The following is a 19,620-nucleotide window of genomic DNA, read 5'->3' on the forward strand; positions in this document are numbered from 1 at the left end:
GGTTTAATATTATAGTGCAGCATTGTATTAAGGCTTGATACATATGTACAAGGGGTCAATGTGTACCATATCATGCAACATTTTATGTACTATATGGTTTGTGTAGTCCAGGGGTCGGCAACCTTTCAGAAGTGGTGTGCCGAGTCTTCATTTATTTACTCTAATTTATGGTTTTGCGTGCCGGTAATACATTTTAACATTTTTAGAAGGTCTCTTTCTATAAGTCTATAATATATAACTATACTATTGTTGTATGTAAAGTAAATAAGGTTTTTAAAATGTTTAAGAAGCTTTATTTAAAAATAAATTAAAATGCAGAGCCCCCCAGACTGGTAGCCAGGACCTGAGCAGTGAGAGTGCCACTGAAAATCAGCTCGTGTGCCGCTTTCGGCACCTGTGCCATAGGTTACCTACCCCTGGTGTAGTCTATTGCATCGCCTTAGTATATGATTGCGATACATGACACTTTTCTAAATGCAATGCAATTGTGTTATGCAGTGTATTCTTTTTTGAGTATTAAGTGTATTGTAACTGATTATTTCCTTTTAAAATAAATATTTTGTTTTTGAAGAATTACTGCTTGAGTGCCAGTCCTTTGAGCAGAGGGCTGTATCCATATCCCCTCACAGGTTACAGAACTAGTCTGTTCTGGGGAGTTCTCTGAGGGTCAGAGACAAACTCCCTGGTAAAACCTGGCAATTCCTCTAGGGCGGGCCACCTCCTGTTACCCATTGAAGCGGGCCAAATTAACAATTGGTTTACAATTATAGGCAAGCAATTATTGGGGTGTCTTGGGTCCAGATTTTGGGGTACCATCATTTCACACATGATGCCACAAACAACTGACAGCCACCTTCAGTCATTACTGGCCTGGCCTGGACTTGTCATGTTACAGAATCTATTTTTTTAAAGGTTTTGATATTTAAACTAAGCAGCATATTGATATTTTTAGTGAAGCAGTAAAACATCAGGCCACAGGGCAGAATCAGGTATATTTTAGAAGTTGTATAATCCTCTTAATACAAACAATATATAAGTAATGTAGAACTTACTCCAGAAAAAAAAAGACACACTGAAGGATCTGAGTTGAACCACTTCTCACTGAAAACTGAATTGTTCTCTAATAGAAAAACAGCCATTCTCCTTTGTGGGCAGTAAAACCTAGAGGCCCTGACCCTGTGACCACATAGAGACAACTTTCTTGGGGGCTGGTGGGTGCCCACACCTCTTTCCCTGGCCCTGCCCCCATTCCATCCCCAAAGTCCCCACCCTAACTCCTCCCCCTCCTTGCCCCTGTTGGATCCCTTCCCCAAATCCCCGCCTCTTCCCCCAGGTCACTGGGTTCCTCCTACTCCCCCCTCCCTCCCTGACCCACAAATCAGCTGTTTTGTGGCACAAGCGCTAGGAGGGAAGGGGGAGAAGCAGGATGCAGTGGCATGCTCGCAGAGGAGGCGGAGGCACAGGCAAGCTGGAGCAGGGGGATGGGGCGGGGCAGGGCAGGGCTAAGCACCCACCAATTTTTTTCCGTGGGTGCGCTGCAGCCCCAGAGCACCCACAGAGTCAGCACCTATGTGTGAAGACCCATTGACGGTCCACCCCTTTCATTGTAAATTGCTCAATCCTGCAGAACTTTACACACAAACCAGGATCAGGTACTGTTTTCTGTTTCTAATTTAGAAGCTGTTAGAAATTTGGGCCCAGATCCTGCAAGATACTTTGCTCACAGAGAGAGCTATTTGCAGGAGCGAAGCTGTAGTAAAGCATTTCAGAGTCAAATGCCAGAGCTAAACGTGTTGTATCATCCATATATTCAAGCTACGTGGATGTAAATCTGTACAGTGTTAATAGCTCCATTCTCTTCAGGTTGCTTTTCAAGTATTATGGCACGTGCTAAATCTGAATAATTAAATAACGCACCTGGTTACATGGGAGTACAGTTGAAAGGAAACGAATAGACAAAGAACAGTTTTCATTGCAAAGGGGATCTACTGCACTGTTGCATCCAGCTTTGAACGGGGAAATAAATAGTTACGAAGATAAGGAGTGGATGGTGTTTGACCTGTGAAGAGTTTTTCTTCCTTCTCCATAATTCCTGATTGGTTTAGATGCTTTAATATCATACTGTTTATATTCTGAAGATTTTCTGTGTTCCTCCTTTCAAATGCTAGTCTGCTTGTCACTTCATCCATCCTGTTGCCAGTGTGAACTTTAAAAGGAAAGGACATTATGTTAAACTGGTAACATTTAAACTAAGTGGATCACTGTCACTTGGTGCATCCCTGTGGGAAATTGAATGGGAAATAATTCTGTCAGACACATAACATGATAGCAAGTTCAGAAGCTTAGTTGGAAAAGGTGGTGTGTGGAGAAGTTATGGGCTGACTGAATTCTTTTACAACAGATTTTTGTTTTTCATTCTGGTGTAGTATAATGCAATAAAATTTACTGCTTAAGAGTCAGCATATACTGTTTTAAGGCGGGCAACCCTCTCATTACCATCCATAGAAGATTTGCTAATTTAAGGTCTGTAAGATTTATCCCTATGTCTGGACACAACACATTCATACGTGCCTTCAGGCACAATCCCTAAATAAATCAGATTTAGGACTAGAAACAGAACCCTTCATTTCCCAAAGCCTAGGCCTCTACCATCTGAGTTAAGAGAACTCCAACAGCTGTTAGTATTAGTAGCCTCTCATCCTCTCTGTGGAACACAAGAGAATATCACTCGTTTATTTTTCTATATCTATCAAGCCCAGTACATTATGTACTTGGGCCTTCTCTAGTTAGACAAAACTCTCACCAAGGTTGTGAGTTTGATAGCTTAAATCCAACAGCAGGGTGCCAATCCTTGATGACTTTGTGGATTACAGACATAACACTAGATAAACCTTATGGCTGGGAGAAAAAACTTAACTTCAGCTCCCAAAAAACAAGCCTCTACCCCTTTGGGTCCAAGAAGAACTCCTGTAATCAACTGTAATAGTGGGTCCCTTATCCTCTCTGCTACCTAGTCATTACACAGCAACATTACTCATTCAGTTATACATAATATAAAGCCAATACGTGCAACAGGGACACATCCTGTTTAAGCAAATTTGGCGTCATCATAAAGCAATTTAGTTGAACTTCCCAGGTACAACATACAAGATTCCCTGTGCAGCCTTTACTTCCTTGACAGTCATCTGCTTTGCCAGCAGGCTCTCTTACGAGTCCAGAACTGCCGTTAGTGGAAGCAGTTCAGGGACCAGTGGATGAAAGTTTCCTGTTAAAAAAAAGAGTGAGGAACCTGTAATGTGCCCCAGCTAGAGCCACACCATAGGGGGAAACATCCTGCTGCCCAAGGGCCTCAAGTTCTTCTCACCACAGCATCCTCAGTTAGCAGAATGCACCTCACCCTATCTAACACCACTGCATGAGCAGTGAAAAACAAACTGGTGGGTCCCTGGGATTCAGAGGTAGCCTGTGGCTGTTGGCTTGGCAGCATTACTGGCCTATAAATCAGGGGTGGCCAACCTGTGGCTCCGGAACCACATGCGGCTCTTTAGAGGTTAACATGTGGCTCCTTGTATAGGCACCGACTCTGGGGCTGAAGCTACAAGTGTCAACTTTCCAGTGTGCCGGAGGGTGCTCACCGCTCAACCCCTGGCTCTGCCACATGCTCGCTCTCCTCTTCCCCACCCCTCCCAGAGCCTCTTGCACCTCATGAAACAGCTGATCGTAAGGTGCAGGGAGTGAGGGGGTGGCACTGATCGGCAGGGCTGCTGGTGGGCAGGATGCGCTGGGGGGGAGGGGGCTGCTGACATATTACTGTGGCTCTTTGGTAAATGTACATTGGTAAATTCTGGCTCCCTCTCAGGCTCAGGCTGGCCACCCCTGCAATAAATGGATAATTATCCCCACAGAGGTGATGCTATTAGCCAATTCTGAGATCACATCTGATTTTTCAGGCTCTTTTTGTTTGGGGAATTCTTTGTTCCAGATTATTTCCACTCAGCTCTTAGCACTGGAATCTGAAGCCCTCTCTGAATAACACACATTGAATTATCTCCATGTTAACTGACCTAAATTCACACCCCCTCCCCATTTTACTCCATCAGCCTTAATGGAATTACACCAGGAACAAAATTATTCTGGAGAAGAAAAAGAATGTTTTCAAAACATGCCCTGACAACACAATCTACTTGAAAAGGAAACACTCTGCTTTACAATCAACATTTCCAGAAACCATAGCCTAGCACTGCTGAGCTATATTTCAACTACTGTTCTTATGTCAAGATTAAATGCAGGTTGTTTAAAATCCTCCTTTAAGGTATGGGTCACATTGATAACCTGTTGTTGGGCTCTGCTGATGAAGTAGCATAGAAAGAAACTAGCTTTTTAAAAGTTGCCCTGCCAGCCTTGCTTAATTCAGGTAAGTTAGCACACAGCAGCAGCCCCCTACAAGACATTTTTAGCTTAATTTCTATCCCTTGTCCTGAGGGAATGGATTCGAGTTTAATACTGTTGCAGTGCTAGGGAGAGAGCCACCCAAATCCTTGTTCTGGGGCTAAGTAAGCAAATCTGAATAATTCTTTGACCTCCCTGTCAAGACACATTCCAGTGAACATCTGTCACTTCCCAACTCTCCCATCTTGGGACACCATTTATCAAGGTTTTAGTTTGTAAGGCCTAGTCTTCACTGGGAGGGGGCTCGATCTAAGTTAAGTTATGTTATTCACGTAGCTGAAGTTGCATAAGTCGACATACTTAGACCTACTCACCGCGATGTCCTCACTGTGGTGAGTCAACTGCTGCCGCTCACCCGTCGACTCTGCTCTGCCTCTCGCGGCGGCGGAGTACAGGAATCAACGGGAGAGCTCTTGGGGGTTGATTTATCATGTCTAGACTAGATGCAATAAATCAACCCCCGCTGGATCAATTGCTGCCTGCTGATCCGGTGGGTAGTGTAGACATACCCTAAGAAACATCACTAGCCTTCCCAGTGCAAGGCTGCATTGCACAGCCATTCAAAAATGCAAAATATTTAAATGATTCAATACAATAGTGTTGTAAGCTCCTGCTTACACAGTGTGACTTTCTAGCCACTCTAGTAGTTGGATTGGAGAGGTTTGTAAGTCTGAAGTCTCAGAAGTGGCTTCTAGTCCCCTTAGCTCAGGAACTAAAACAGTGGCTCTCAATCTGAAGCCCACAGGCCACTTGCAGCCCAATCAGCACAGAGCTGTGGCCCATGTGACATCCTCAGTGCCATACAGGTAGTATCGGATGGGGCACACATAAAACATGGGCTGCATATATGGCCCACAATTGTAAATATGTTGAGAACTACTGGACTAGAAGGTCGTGCTTTTAGATCCAGAGGTTCCACAGATTCAATGCCTAATGCCAATTACCAATCCAATTTTACAATAGCTTGTTACAATGGAGCCCAATATAGTCCAACACTTCCTACCCTTGACAGGCCATGTTATTTACAAGAATCATAAATACTTTACTTACTTGTTAAGAATATTACAAATGAAACAAGCGCCAAACTGACAATCAAAATAATGATCAGTGTGACGAAGAACAAATGTTGGCAACTTATGCTGCTCCATGTCATCAAACCGCCAGTGTTCTCTTCCTCCTGGGCTGCTATGGAATGAAAATAATATTCCGATATGAAATTGATGGGAAGTTATTAGGAAAACAAATAACAAAATGCCTCTGGTTCTAAGCAGAGAGATGCCAGATACACCCAAACTTAGAAAATGTTCAGAGCCAAGTCCAACCTTTCTGACTTGGATCCATCTCTGTTTCTAAGCAGGATACAGGTACCATGTTATTAATAACTTTGGCTCTCTCCTGTTAAATTGCAGTCCTATTCCAAAAAGGAGATATGTAAAAATGGCAGTGCTTACTTAACTCCCTTTATGTATTCAGAGTTCTAGTGGCTCACCTTAGTCACAACAAATATTTTGCTGCTTTTCACTCCTGATAACCACTGGAGCCATACAGCTAAGAAAGTGTGAGCAACATTCCTTTCCACATTGTGAATCATCAACTATCTGGCTAGCTAACTTCCCATCAGTTACCTCTGTGCAACTCTGCTGACAGCAATGGGCCTGCACAGGCTGAGAGCCTAATTTGGCCTGCAGAACCCTTATTTCTTGCAATGTAACATGAGAAAGGAAGAATACAGTTTTACTTTCCCAGGTTCAGGCTGAATGGGCAGGGCTGAAAGTTAGACTATATTAGAACTTGTTGGGACATTTTCTTTAAATATACTGTTTCACTGAAATTTTTGCCTGCCAAGTTCACAAGGTCCAGGATGGACTCTCCTGGCACTTCCAGGAAAACAGAGAGAATGGGAGATGCAAATAGAAAACTGACATTTTTGGAATCTGCAAATGGCCTTTTTTTCCCAACACAATTCCATTTTATGAAAACATTCGGAATGTTTTGGTTTGTTCCTATGCAGAATGAAAAGAATGTTTGAGACCTCAAAAGTTGTCATGAAATGGAATTGTTTTCTTCAGCCAGATCTACTATATATAAACTGAGCACATTTGGCATGACAATGAGAGGTATGCCCACTTGCTGCCACTCCTGCAGATGTAAGAAAGGGGACTGAAGGACAACCAGTTAGCCACTCCTTCCCTGAAATTTGTGGGGCAAGCCAGCTTGCTGCTCTTCAGAAACTTTGGTGGGTGAAAGGACAAGTCCCTCATAAAAAATATAACAGCTAAGTGTGGGGTGGATATGGGCCTACGGGTAGGGAAGATAGTGGGAACCAGGATCTGAATCCTCGTCAGAGTTCCTGAGCACAACCGAGAGTTATGTGAACCTTAGTTTCCCATTTGGGCAGCATTTGCCCTAGGAGACCATTGGGGAAGTTCTGTGGCCTGTGTTAGACAGGAGGTCAGACTAGATCAGTGGTGAGCAACCTGCGGCCTGCAGCCCATCAGGGTAATCTGTTGGCAGGCGACAAGACAGTTTGTTTACATTAACCGTCCACAGACATAGCTGTCCTCAGCTCCCAGTGGCCGTGGTTCACCATTCCTGGCCAATGGGAGCTGTGGGAAGCGGTGGCCAGCATGTCCCTGTAGCCCACGCTGCTTCCCACAGCTCCCATTGGCCGGGAATGGTGAACCACGGCCACTGGGAGCTGCGGGCAGCTGTGCCTGCAGACGGTCAATGTAAACAAACTGTCTTGTGGCCTGCCAATAGATTACCCTAATGGGCCACATGTGGCCCATGGGCTGCAGGTTGCCAACCACTGGACTAGATGATCACAATGGTTCCTTCTGGCCTTAGAATCTATGATTCTCAGTCTAAAATCCCAATCTGGAAAGAGGACAGATGTGCATCTCTGCTCATAGAGAGCTGAAGGCTAGAGGTTTGAGACTGGAGCAGGCAGTCCTTGAGCAGACCACATTGGGGAGGTTAAAGGTGGGGTTACACTGAAGCTGTGACAGAAATCACAGCTTCATATGATTATCTACTATGAAAAATGTATTTCCAAGTTTCCATCGGTGTTGTGTTGAATCTGGTAAGACTCTTGAAGGGCATTGCAATTAAAACTGATGGTGATAAAGAAGAAAAAGGATTGCATATGCCATAACAGCACTTTGATGATGAGTAAACCTATGGTTTAGGAGTTCACTGAACTAGTCAGAGATCTCTAGGAGTATTTTTGCTGTCTTTTATTGTATTTAATGTGTTCCTGTTTGGGGATAAAGTAAAGCCTGCAGCCTTTTTTTTATTTATTTTTTTTATCATGCCCTCAGCCTTCATAACAAATACAATTTGTACTAAATGCCACCACCACTGACATTGCTTCCTAGCCAGAATAATAATGATGGGGGAGCTGCTTTCACAGTCTCTCAAGCATTACAAGCTATGAATAGAATTCTCATAAATGCCACTTGTCTGCTCTGCCTAATGAACGCATCTTACTAGCCAACTTGCCAAATGTGCCAGCTTACACTATTGTAAGTAACCAGTGAACAAGGATTCCTGTCAACCTGCAAACAATGAGAACATTTTATGCTGTGAAGCGAGAAGTAATCGGTGTGGAGCACCTACCAAAATTAGAAGCCCTTTCTTTTTTAAACTACTTTAAAATTTATGGCTAATGTGTTGCCTTAGGGTTGGTTATGTCAGATCATATTAAGCTACTGAGCTAAAGGAATGCTATGGGTACTGCATCAAAGCACTGTTGAAATGTCTGTTTTTTTAAACCCAGATCTGGCATTTTCTGTAGAAAATGATAGCACTGTCCTATGTATTTTTAATGATTACCAGAGGGTGAAAAATGCTCACACAATTCAAGGATAGGTGTGGAAGCAGTAGATGTAGTATAGCTTGACTGGAGTAAGGCTTTTGCTACCATCTCACAGAACTTTTTCACAGACAAACTAAAGAAATATAGCCTAGATGAAGCTACTATAAGGTGGGCGCACAAGACGTGGACAAATTGGAGAAAGTCCGGAGGAGAGCAATAAAAAGGATTAAAGGTCAAGAAAATGTGACCTTGGAGGAAAGACTGAAAAAAACTGGAGAAGAGAAGATGGGGGGGAAGCATGACAACACTCATCAAGTATGTAAAAGGTTGTTATAAAAGGGAGGGTGATAAATTGTCCTTAACCACTGAGGACAGAGCATGAAGCCATGGGCTTAAATTGCAGCAAGAGAAATTTAGGCTGACATTAGGGGGAAAAAATCCTGATTGTTAAGGGTAGGAGAACAAATTACCTAAGGAGGTTGTAGAATCTTCATCATTGAAGGGTTTTATGAGCAGGTTAGACAAACACCTGTCAGGGAGGTCTAGATAATATCGAGTTCTGCCTCAGCACAGAGGACTGGACTAGGTTCCTTCCAGTCCTATGATTCTATGGTCTTAATAGTTCTGTACCAAAGAGATCCAGAATATAACATTTCTTGGTACAGCAGCTGAGGATTGTAAATAGGGCAGTCTCTTGGAATATATTCTACTGGTGTGAGGGCAATCAGATACTTACATAAAACTCCAGGCATTAAAGAAACATCTAAAATATATCAGAGAAAGAGGCAAATTGGCATACAAACTATACATAGCACTGCTTTCATTTTCTGCTGAAATGCAGCCATCTGTAGGTAACTGTTTAACTGCACCAAGGGTACTGTATAACAATTTAGTCCAGAAGTGAAGAACAACATCTATTTAAAATTACAGGGAGACTCTAGGTAGGCAAAAGAGAAATGATCTGACACTAGAATTGATTCATTCTGTGCCATTTCTTGTTAAAATGAGGATCGCCTACATAAGACAATACCATGGCAGATTTCTATAATTTTCAGTATGGGATCCTGGTGTCTGCAGCTGCATCACTATAGTAATTAACATCAGAAAAATATTCAGCCCCTGGGCTAAGATGTTGATGTCTTTCTAACTCGTCTTCCATCAAAGCTCAAGTGTCACCTATATCATTTCTCCCAGCATTATTCATACATGTATAAAATCAAGCAAGGTAGTGATTGAGTGGTTATCTGCATTTTTGTCCTATTTGAAGCCTACTTGATTATGAGTCTTACTGTACAGCTACTCTTCAGCCAAATTTCAAAAGTACAAATTGTGCTGCTAAACTAAGGAGAAAACTACAGAATACTGTACCTCCTTAAATAGCATAATGTGGAATGCTGCCAAGAAACTGCCATTTATAAAGTGCTTCCAGACCACAAAAGAGTCAAACACATCTTGAATATTGCTGGCTAAAAATATTCTTGTTGCCATGTGTGAGTCAAAGATAAAGTGCATAAAAGCAGTAAAATCAGGAGGATAGTACAATTCTGAATGTGTTTGAAATAAGTTCCCTGAATTAAGATCTAAAGAAGGTTCATCGAATACCTCAGGAATGGCTGGGATCATCAGGTGATAGTCATTCCTTAAAAGCAAAAACAGGATCACCAAGGCCAGCGCTTCCATTTAGGTGACCTAGGTGGTCGCCTAGGGTGCCAGGATTTGGGGGGGGCGGCATTTTGCCACCCTCAGCGGTAATTCGGCGGCAGGGGGTCCTTCCGCACTCCGAGTCTTCAGCGGCAGGTCCTTCACTAGCTCCAGGACCCACTGCTGAAGTGCCCCGAAGACAGGGAGCACGGAAGGACCCCCCCCGCCACAGAATGGCCGCCGACTGGGAGCTTGGAAGGGTGCCAAAAACCCTGGTGCCGCTCCTGAGGATCACAATACTTTTAGTTGCCACTTTTTTTTTCCTTTTAAGCTTTTGTGTGCATTTTAATAATTGTGAAAATTGCCAGACAGAAGAAAGAGGGCATCATTTTTATTCCCACAATGGATACATATTGGGAATGACAGTACAGGCTTACTACATGTCGCACCCATGTGCCTCCGACATGACGTGAAGGGCCCGGCTAGGAATGGAAAGGTAGCTCAGTTTCCACAGAGAATACTTAGCCATGCTGTGGACGTCACCAACAAGAATCTTGTACTGGCAATTGTCACCTACAGGTTACTGGAATAGTTAGACCACTGGTCCTATGCGTTCTGTGCACATGATTCCAGTTGTGCTGGTAGTTTTTGTCATAGCTATCTCTTATCAGAATTCAATTTCCTTTAAATGCCTGAATTGAAATGCACTTAAGCCAGATCCTTAGTTGTTGTAAATTGACATAGTGCTGTTGACATCGGTGGAAATACATCATTTGGATTTACACCAGCTGGGAATCTGGCCCATTTTGTTAAAATGTGTAGTGCATGTATTTATATGGTAAATAAATCCCAGAATGATAAGCAGTAGTTTAAATTATCAAATACATCTGTACATGTCTCTTTTTTTACCTAGTGTATATTGAGAATAGTTGCCAAGCATTTTCTGGCATACATACTTAACAGGTGTTGAGATCCATCGGAACATAGATGCAGTTTGTTTAGGTTGTTTAAGGAATCAACCACATAAAGTTTTCCTTCTTCATTGGTATCAGGTAAGTCAATTTCCAGAGAAGAACTCTCCATTGTACCTAAAAGAAAACATGGATATTGGAAATAATGACTACTGTTAAGGGGCCTGATCCTGTGAGGTGCCGAGCTCCTTTAACTCTCACTAAAATCAGTGGGAGTTGAGGATGATTAGGACTTTGTAGGAGATATTCAGAACCTTTCAGGAAAGGACCAATATAAGTTGTGAGCAACTCACTAGTTAACATTTCTAGTTTATTGTTCGAGAACCTCAAGTGTGAAAGTTAATTGCCACATCAGAATATTGTAGCACACTGTTCCACCTTTCTAGCTCCTGCATTGATTCAGGTTGAAATTATTACTTATTTGTATAACATCCAAAGCCTGGAAGGTACTTTACAGACCAATAAAACAGGGTGAAATCCTGGCCCCATTGAAGTCAATGGCAAAAGTCCCTAGTCTCTCCCCTGATTATCTCACAATCTAAGTACTAGGGATATGTGATAAGTAAAAACCAAGGGAGCAGGTAGGGGAGTGAAGGAGAAGGGTTACAATGACAAGTTCATTCATTTGCTTGTAAATATTGAAACATTACTGTGGCTTGTTTTTTCTTGGTTAAACAAATGATTGGGGTTGGGGTGGTCAGCCAAAAGTTATAGCTTGCCATAATTGCTCTACTTTCTTTATTTTAGATTTGGTTGACACACATGACCTACTTTGAAAAGGGTCTGGGCTGGTAGCATAGGCCTGAGCCCTTCCAAAGAAGGTCAGACAATTCTTGAAGAAAACACAGTTTCCATGCCTTAAGGTAATTATTCTGGTATTCTCGGATATCCAGCTTAACTTTGGATATGTCTACACTGCATTTAAAAACCCATGACTGGCCTGTGCCAGTTGACTCAGGTTAAGGGGCTCTTTAATTGCAGTGTGGACATTTAGGCTCAGGCTGGAGCCTGGGTTGTAGAGCTCAGTGTGGTGGGAGGGTCCCAGAGCGTGTGCTGCAATTAGGCAGCCCCTTTATCTGAACACCATGTGCCTGAGTCAGCTGGCATGAGTTTCTAATTGCAGTGTAGACATACCCTTTAACACCTCATCTTTGCCATAAGCTTAGCTCTCAATGAGCACAAGGCCCTTGGAAGTGTTAGAAATTTACATTCACAAATTAACAAAATGACATTTAGAAATCACATCCTATGTATATAGAATGGATTACATCTTATCAATTTTCAATCACTCAAAGGTGTGAGGCTCCAGTTCTATCTCTGCTAATAAGGAATTTGAAACTGCAGCTATCAGCTACCCAAAAGAGACTGCTTGACTAACTGTGGGCCCCTTCTGATGTCATTGCAGAGTATAAAAACTCTTATTCCCCCTCACCTTTAAGAAAGAATTAGAAGGGATTTAGCTGCCCCGATGGCTTCTCTGCATCTGTGATAGAAAGCCCCACTGCTTGGAAACTGTGAATCACATGTATGTTTTAACAAATACATATTCAGAGTTATGGAAAAAGATATCTATAGAGGGATTAGAGCTGGCCAGAGTCAACCAGGCATACAAGCTTTTATCAGGCCTTTACCATACCGAAGCCCATAAACATCTACTCAACATTACCATTTATGCTGGTGATCTTTCAGCACTGGTACCCACACTAGTCTGGGTAATGTTCAAAAGTACATTTTCTCTAGAAACATGGGACCTTATCCAGCTCCCTCCTTCTTGACTCAGTTACCAAACACAACTGGTAAGTTTCCTGACTCATCCTTTCCATAGTATGACATCATGAAGAGCAGGTTCCCTCTGTACCAACATTTTAATAAGAGTCATGGGGAAAACGGGGGCTGTTTCCTGCCAGGCACGTGCAGGAGCAGATAATCATAGCATCATGCCAACTCACGCTGCTCTGTGTCACTCCCAAAGTTGGAGACACAGCCAAATAACTATCCATTGATTTTCAGTGAAACTTTGGCTCCTAACTAGTTCAGGTGTTTTTTGGAAAGGGGACTAGCACTCATAAGGGAAAACAAGACTGATAGCTCTGTAAATACGTGGACAGAAAGAGTAAACTCTTGATTCAGTTGAGGGGAAATGACATGAAAATGAGTACAGCTCCTTTTTCTTTTTTCATTCTGAGCAGTTACTGAAAAAAAATACACAAATAAGGCGAAAAACCTAGAATTGCAACCAATCAGCTCAATCCAGTAGCTTTTATATATGCAACAGTAATTTCAGGACAGATGGCTTCTATGCAGTAGAATATATAAGGTAACAACTTCTAGTAGCTATATCTTTACTGTCTTTGACCACATCCATGCCCGGCTGTATTGCTTACAGACACAGTTATGCAGCATTCTACAGATTCACCACCTCTCACACACAAGGGCCTCCTGCTATTTTTAGCTTCAGAAGGGCAGTTGTTTTCCCTAAACGTTTTCCATTTTGGTTAGACTTCCTTGCAACAACTTAAAGGAAACCTCTCCTAAAGACTTGAGCTCTAATAAATGTAAGTAACTGATTTGATAGTTTTAGATACATGTTAATTACAAAAATCTACAACTTGTGAATTTAAGTATTTAAAACCAGTTTCCCCACTGTACACTCACTTTCTGTACGTAACAGCATGTTATGAACGCTCTGTTTTATGATTTATTTCCACATCAGCACCTTGAAACAAACAAGATATTAGCGTCACTGGCCTCCTATTAATTAGTTTCACAAGGCTAAACCAACCCTCAAAGCTTTTAAATGAGTCATTGTAATTTGTATTTTAATATTGCTTAGAGGCCACCACCTCATAAGCATTAAAATATAACGGTATATTTTTAAACATAAGTTATTTTTGGTAATGTTACCACTCTGTAAAATAAATACCTAAAAATTCTTATGAATAAAATCAAGACTAAATGGATTAGCAAAACAATAGAATGAAGTGTAAATTACTTACAATTTAACCATATTCAGCTAAAAGTTCAGGATGGAAGAAGTCATCCAGTATGAGAAGAAAACTTGCTTTGTAGTTTTCCCCTGCACTTTTAGACCCTGCAAACTCCCACAGGACCCATAAACACAGCTATGAAACCGACTATCCCTTTCAATCTATATTTAGCGTTCATTTTGGCCAAGAAGTCTAGTTTCCAAATATTGACCTATTTAAAACACACGCACACTTAATTCGCTTATTAGACAAGAGTCACTATGAAATTTAAATATTTACTACTATTATGGTGAGTTTTTAACATATGCTTCTGACATATCATTTTACTAATATTTTACATTGAGTGACTATTTTAAACAGGCTTGATAAACTAATCAAACCAATATTCTTCGAGTGCTTGTTCATGTCCATTCCACATTAGGTGTGTGCGCTGCGCACACAAGCATCTGAAACTTTTTCCCTTGTGGCTCCCGGCAGGGCCCCCGCCAGAGTGGCGCCACTGTGCCATATGTATATAGCCCCGCCGGCCCAACCCCCTCCACTTCCTTCTTACCATCTGGGGCGGTGTTGGAACAACCTCTTGCTGTCATAGGAGAAGCAATCCCTTAGTATTAGAAGTACATAGCTGTTATCAGTTTGTTAGTGTTTCATTGTTGTTGGACACTAATAGATTAGGTGCTTGGAGGATTCCAGCACCCGCCCCAGGCCGCAGAACATACCGCAGACCCAAGCGTTTAAGGTTTGCGCCACGTGCTGTAAGCCTACGCCGGTTAGTCTGTTGTCTACGTTGCCTGGGGGAAGCTCACCAAAAACAGAGAAGTGTAAGATCTGCAAGGCCTTTAAGCTGAGAACAAAGAGAGACTTTTGCTTAAAGCAGTTGCTGATGGAGGCCGCGCTGCAGCCACCAGGCCCGGAATGCCTGATGCCAGCCCCAGCCTCCTCAGTGCGGAGTGCCCCAGAGTCGTTAAGAGACCCAGTGCCGGCCAAGCACCACAAGCCGTTGGCCTTGGGACACCATAGTAGGCCCCAGTACCACGCATCTTCCCTGGTGTGGCCCAAGGCAAAACCAAAGGAGGGGCGTGGACGCTCCTCACAAAGGAGACCGGCACCATATCAGGAACCGGGTACCAGAAGGAGCGGGATGGACACTGAACCGACTTTGGCACTAGCGCCACAAATCCCATCGAGTCCATCCAAAAGTGAACTCAGTGCAGATGAAGGACTCGAGGGCATAATAGGTCAGCCATCCACGCCTGACACCTTTGAGGCTGCAAAAGACCTCATTGGATTGTCGACAGCGAGCCCTCTCCCGGCCAGGGAGAAGCCTCCGGCACCCAAACCCAGGGTGCCGCCAAAGGGAAAGCCGGCAATGGCGCGCCCCTTGAGGTCACCATCCCAGCACTGCTCCCGGCGTTGGTCTCGGTAGAGCTCAGAGTCAGAAGACTCCCAGTTACCCTTCACTCCGAGGGAAGTCTCGGTACCGGAGGCGAGTCAACACATGGGGATTAGTGCAGGACACACGGGGCTTCCCAGCGCTTCCCCGGGACAGGCACCAGGAGGAGACGAGCCAGGAGTCGCCGAGGGCTCCCAGAAGGCACCATTTCCAGTCACGGGATCATCGGCACAAGTCCCACTCTCAATCAGCAAGAAGCCAATTGTCAGCCTCCCACTGACACAGATCAACGGCACCGCCATGGCCCTCATGCTCGGCGTCGCTGGAGTCCGGCGCCGCCTCGGAACGATACAGCTACCCACAGCGGGCTCCGCAGCAGGTATCAACAAACTGGATGGCAACCACAATGGGAACCACCAGGGCACTGGCCCTTCTAGACCCCTTGGGCCTACCACCAGTGTCAAGATGCTACCACTAGGGCCAGCTATTTGGTACAGAAATCCAGGTCCCGCACTGACGCTCTTCTGTAAGGGAAGCTATGGTGTCCAAGCCACTTGCGGCCTCGCTGAGCGAGAGACCGGCACCGTGTCCGGTGCCACCCCATGGCCACTGTCTCCAGGCCAAGCCAGAACCCCTTCCCTTAAGGGAGGGGGACCAGGGGAACCAGCCGGAGGAAGCTGAGCAGCTGCTAACTTCCTTGTCATTCCCGGATGAAGCAGTAGCAGGCACAGTGGTAACAGGACCTCCACCAATAGACCATAAAGCCCACCGAAAACTGCTACATAAGGTGGCCCATAACTTGGGGTTGCAAGCCGAGGAGATGGTTGAGCAGAAGGACTCCAAGGCCAAGGAGGCAAAACGTCTAGATCTGTTTGGCAGGAAGGTGTATTCGTCAGGGGGCCTTCAGTTGAAGATTGCTAAACAGCAGGCCATCCTCAACAGGCGTAACTTCAACTCTTGGGCAGCAGTGGGGAAGTTTTGGGATAACCTCCCACAGGGCTCTCAGCAGGAGTTCACAGCCTTGGTGGAGGAAGGCAACGCCATAGTGAAAACCTCCCTCCAAGCGTCCTTGGACTCAGCGGACGCAGCAGTCAGGACAATCGTGTTGGGTTGAGTGTGGCTTCAGCAGCGGGAGACCTGGCTCGAGGTCCAGAATTCGCTCCAGGACCTTCCTTTCGAAGGGTCTGGACTCTTCTCAGACCAGACGGACGCAAAGCTGCATAGCCTCAAGGACACTAGAGCTACACTCAAGTCACTGGGTATGCATACCCTGGCGACTCAGAGGAAGCCATTTAAGCCACAACCTCCTCCCCAGCGCCAGCCTCATCCTTGACAGGAGCCTTACCGCAGGCGAGGTGGAGACAAGAGGTGATGCAACAACTCCAATAGGCTGGGCCAGAGCAAAGGCCAACATAAATCTCAGCTGGGCCCTAAGCCAGGCTTTTGAAGGTGCATATCAGATCAACTATCAGATCCATCCCCTTGTTTCCTCAACCATCTGTCCCACTTCTCTCATGCATGGTCCAGCATTACATCAGCCCATTGGGTGTTATACATGGTGCAAAGCGGGTACATACTATAGTTTTCCTCCCTTCCTAACCCCCATCCCGCTTCCCTGTCCTTCTTCAGGGACCCTTCTTAGAGCATCTTCTAGAAAAGGAAGTTCATTCACTCCTAGAGGCGGGGGCGGTACAAACAGTAGCCTTAGACCTAATGGGGAAAGGGTTCTACTCCTATTTCCTCATGCCTAAGGCAGCTTGCACATGTGGTCAAGCATGCCAGACAGACTCAGGACTCTGCAGGCTTGGCTTGCCTGTGTATACTGTCCTGGCAGGGACCCCCTAGACTTGATAGTGACAATCCCAGGGGACGTGCTGGAATCCCTGATGTGATGGCAGTCTCAGCGTACGGTTTGTGAAGGCATCCTCTTTGCCGCAAAACAGCTGGACTTTATGCTGGTAACAGATGCGTCAGACCTTGGATGAGGGGCTCACCTAGGGGACCTCAGGACCCAGGGCGTGTGGTTGGGGGCAGAGCAATTGCTCTGTATCAATGTGAAGGAGCTCAGGGTGGTTCGTTTAGCCTGCCAGACCTTTCACACCACTGAGTGGTCACAGCGTGACAGTCCTGACAGACAACACGACCATGTTTTACATAAAAAAGCAGGGCAGAGCCCATTCCTCCCCACTCAGCCATGAGGCTCTCCTCCTCTAGAACTTTTGCATAACCCACACCATTCACCTACAGGCTGTGTACCTCCCGGGGAAGAAAAACAGGCTAGCAGACCACCTCAGCAGGTCTGACCGCATGCACAAGTGGACGCTCAGAGCAGACGTGTTTTTGCTCTTCCGAAAGTGGGAGTTTCCCCAGATGGACCTGTTCGCTACTGAGGGCAACGCCCAGTGCCCACAATTCTGCTCGTTCTAGGGTCATGGCCCACAATAGCTGATGGATTTGCAATCCTGTGGGGAAGGGAATTGAAATACGCCTTTCCATCAATTCCCCTGGTGCACGAGGTGCGCAGAGATAGGGCATCGATCATTCTCATCACCTGGCCTGGGCCTGCCAGCACTGGTTCACCATGCTCCTAGAGCTGTCAGTGGAGGCCCCAGTAACCCTTCCCCTACACTGGGACCTCATTATGCAGAACGGAGGGTGGCTTCTCCACCTTGACCTGCAAGTACTGCATCTGACAGCATGGAAGCCATGCAGTTAAACACTTTGGAGAGCCAGTGCTCCCTTCCTGTGCAGCAGGTTCTGCTTGGTAGTAGGAAGCGCTCTACCAGGGTGACTGACTTAGCCAAGTGGAAGAGGTTCTCATGCTGGTGTGGGTCACGAGATGCAGCCACACGAGGCCCCGGTGCCAGCCATTCTAGAATACCTACTGCACCTCAAGCAGCAAGGGCTGGCCCCATCCTCTATTAAGGTGCACCTGGCAGCTACCTCCACCTTCCACCCAGGGCTTTCAAGCAGCTCGATTTTCTCCTACCCAATGGTGGGGCAATTCCTCAAAGGTCTGGAGAGGTGTTCTCTTACTCGCACCCCCCAGTTCCCTGTTGGCAGGGTGGTCCTCCGATCATCTCGTGACTCCTACCTGCCTCCAAAGGTAAGCTTGTAATTCACCTAATGTGCAACGGACATGAACAAGCCCTCGAAGAAAGGTTACTTACCTTTTCATAACTGTTCGAGATGTGTTGTTCACATCTGTAATTGAGGCATGACAAATACAAGAAGTCAGAAGACAGTTACACTATCCTCTTACAAGGCACTCAGAACTAAAGGCAACGAACAAGTGTGCAATCAGACTTGTAGGACTGGAAAGGAGTGCAGTCCCTTGCACTCAAGGCAGGAATAAATATTATCTAGACCACAGGTTCTCAAACTGTGGTCCATGAACCAAGGTCCATTCAGGTGGTCCATGGATAGTTCCCTCTAAGATGCACGCCTGGGCAGCCACACAAGAGAATGAAGTGCCACCCACCTAATTAGTGGAGCCATGCAGGCATGGCTCCACTAATTAGGTGCCTGAACCCTGCAGAAGATGCACATGTAAGGTGAGGTGGTGGCCTTGAAGGGATGTGAGGGTAGGCGGGAAGGGGCAGTGAGGTGAGGAGGCAGCGGAATTTGAAACATGTAGGGCTGCAGCAGCCAGAGAAAGAGGCGACTTCCCCCAGCTCCAGGGCTGGGGCTGCCAGGGACAATCGTCTCTCCTTCGCAGCCTCAGCTTTGTGGCTGCTGTGGTGGGGGAAAGAGGGCATATCCATTGCAATAGAAAGATAAGACTACTGATATTTAAATACGAGTTTGTGTGCTTTTATTTGTAGAAAAATGTTATGGTTTTTTTAATATAGCACTTTTATCCAAAGTGCTTTACAATAGCTAGCTAATGGCACAAACATTTGCAAAGATCATTAAGTGGTCCGCCAAGAGGCTCAGCAATTTTCAAGTGATCTAGACCAGTGGTTCTCAACCTCTGTATTGTTGGTTGCAGGTTGAGAACCACAGCATGTCTCCCCCAAAACCATGCACAGTTCCCTATGCCCAGTGCCCTTGCCCACAGCAGGGCCAGGAGCGGAGCACCCACTGCAGGCCAGCAGACAGGACCCAAGAAGGGAGGCCAGGAGCAGAGCCTCACCTAAAACCTGGGGGTGCCACTCCTAAGACATTATAACAGCACAGGTTTTTAATGCAAGCCTGCCCTAAGTGTTAATGAATTCTTGCAAAGGCAAGTTGGGTCAGAATTTAGAGCTAAATTTGCTTCTAATTAAGTCATGTTACTCTATAGCAGGTGAATGTAATGAAGGCAGTTGATGAGCGTTCTCTTTGCTGTTCCTCATCTTTCTTCAATTATTTCTTTAGGTA

The 19,620-nt window shown here is 45.1% G+C and overlaps 1 protein-coding gene across 4 annotated transcripts; it reads right to left on the reverse strand.

Moving 5' to 3' along the window:
* Positions 1–1,322: 1,322 nt before the first annotated feature.
* On the reverse strand, positions 1,323–18,641 carry LSMEM1 (leucine rich single-pass membrane protein 1). Of its 4 annotated transcripts, none has more exons than XM_050936403.1 (4): positions 13,875–18,641; positions 10,864–10,995; positions 5,500–5,634; positions 1,323–2,206 (listed from the first exon to the last, which is right to left on the reverse strand). In XM_050936403.1, the coding sequence occupies exons 2-4, from the start codon at positions 10,988–10,990 to the stop codon at positions 1,986–1,988; spliced, it is 483 nt and encodes a 160-aa protein (XP_050792360.1). In that variant the 5' UTR covers positions 10,991–10,995; positions 13,875–18,641; the 3' UTR covers positions 1,323–1,985. The 4 variants fall into 4 exon arrangements, with proteins under 4 accessions (XP_050792360.1, XP_050792359.1, XP_050792358.1 ...); XM_050936402.1 differs by lacking the exon at positions 13,875–18,641 and adding an exon at positions 13,534–13,686 and having other exon boundaries at positions 5,500–5,631; XM_050936401.1 differs by lacking the exon at positions 13,875–18,641 and adding an exon at positions 13,534–13,686.
* Positions 18,642–19,620: the final 979 nt, after the last annotated feature.

This window comes from Gopherus flavomarginatus, chromosome 1 (assembly GCF_025201925.1).
Source record: "Gopherus flavomarginatus isolate rGopFla2 chromosome 1, rGopFla2.mat.asm, whole genome shotgun sequence".
In the NCBI taxonomy this organism is placed as follows: Eukaryota; Metazoa; Chordata; order Testudines; family Testudinidae; genus Gopherus; species Gopherus flavomarginatus.

What these genes read in the sequence shown, in the direction of transcription:
- LSMEM1 (XM_050936401.1), bottom strand. An exon ending in TGGATCTCAACACCTGTTAA is followed by an intron (nt 5,635 to 10,863) that starts GTATGTATGCCA and finishes TTCATTCCATAG; the next exon opens with CAGCCCAGGAGGAAGAGAAC. An exon ending in ATTTGTAATATTCTTAACAA is followed by an intron (nt 2,207 to 5,499) that starts GTAAGTAAAGTA and finishes TTCCTTTTAAAG; the next exon opens with TTCACACTGGCAACAGGATG.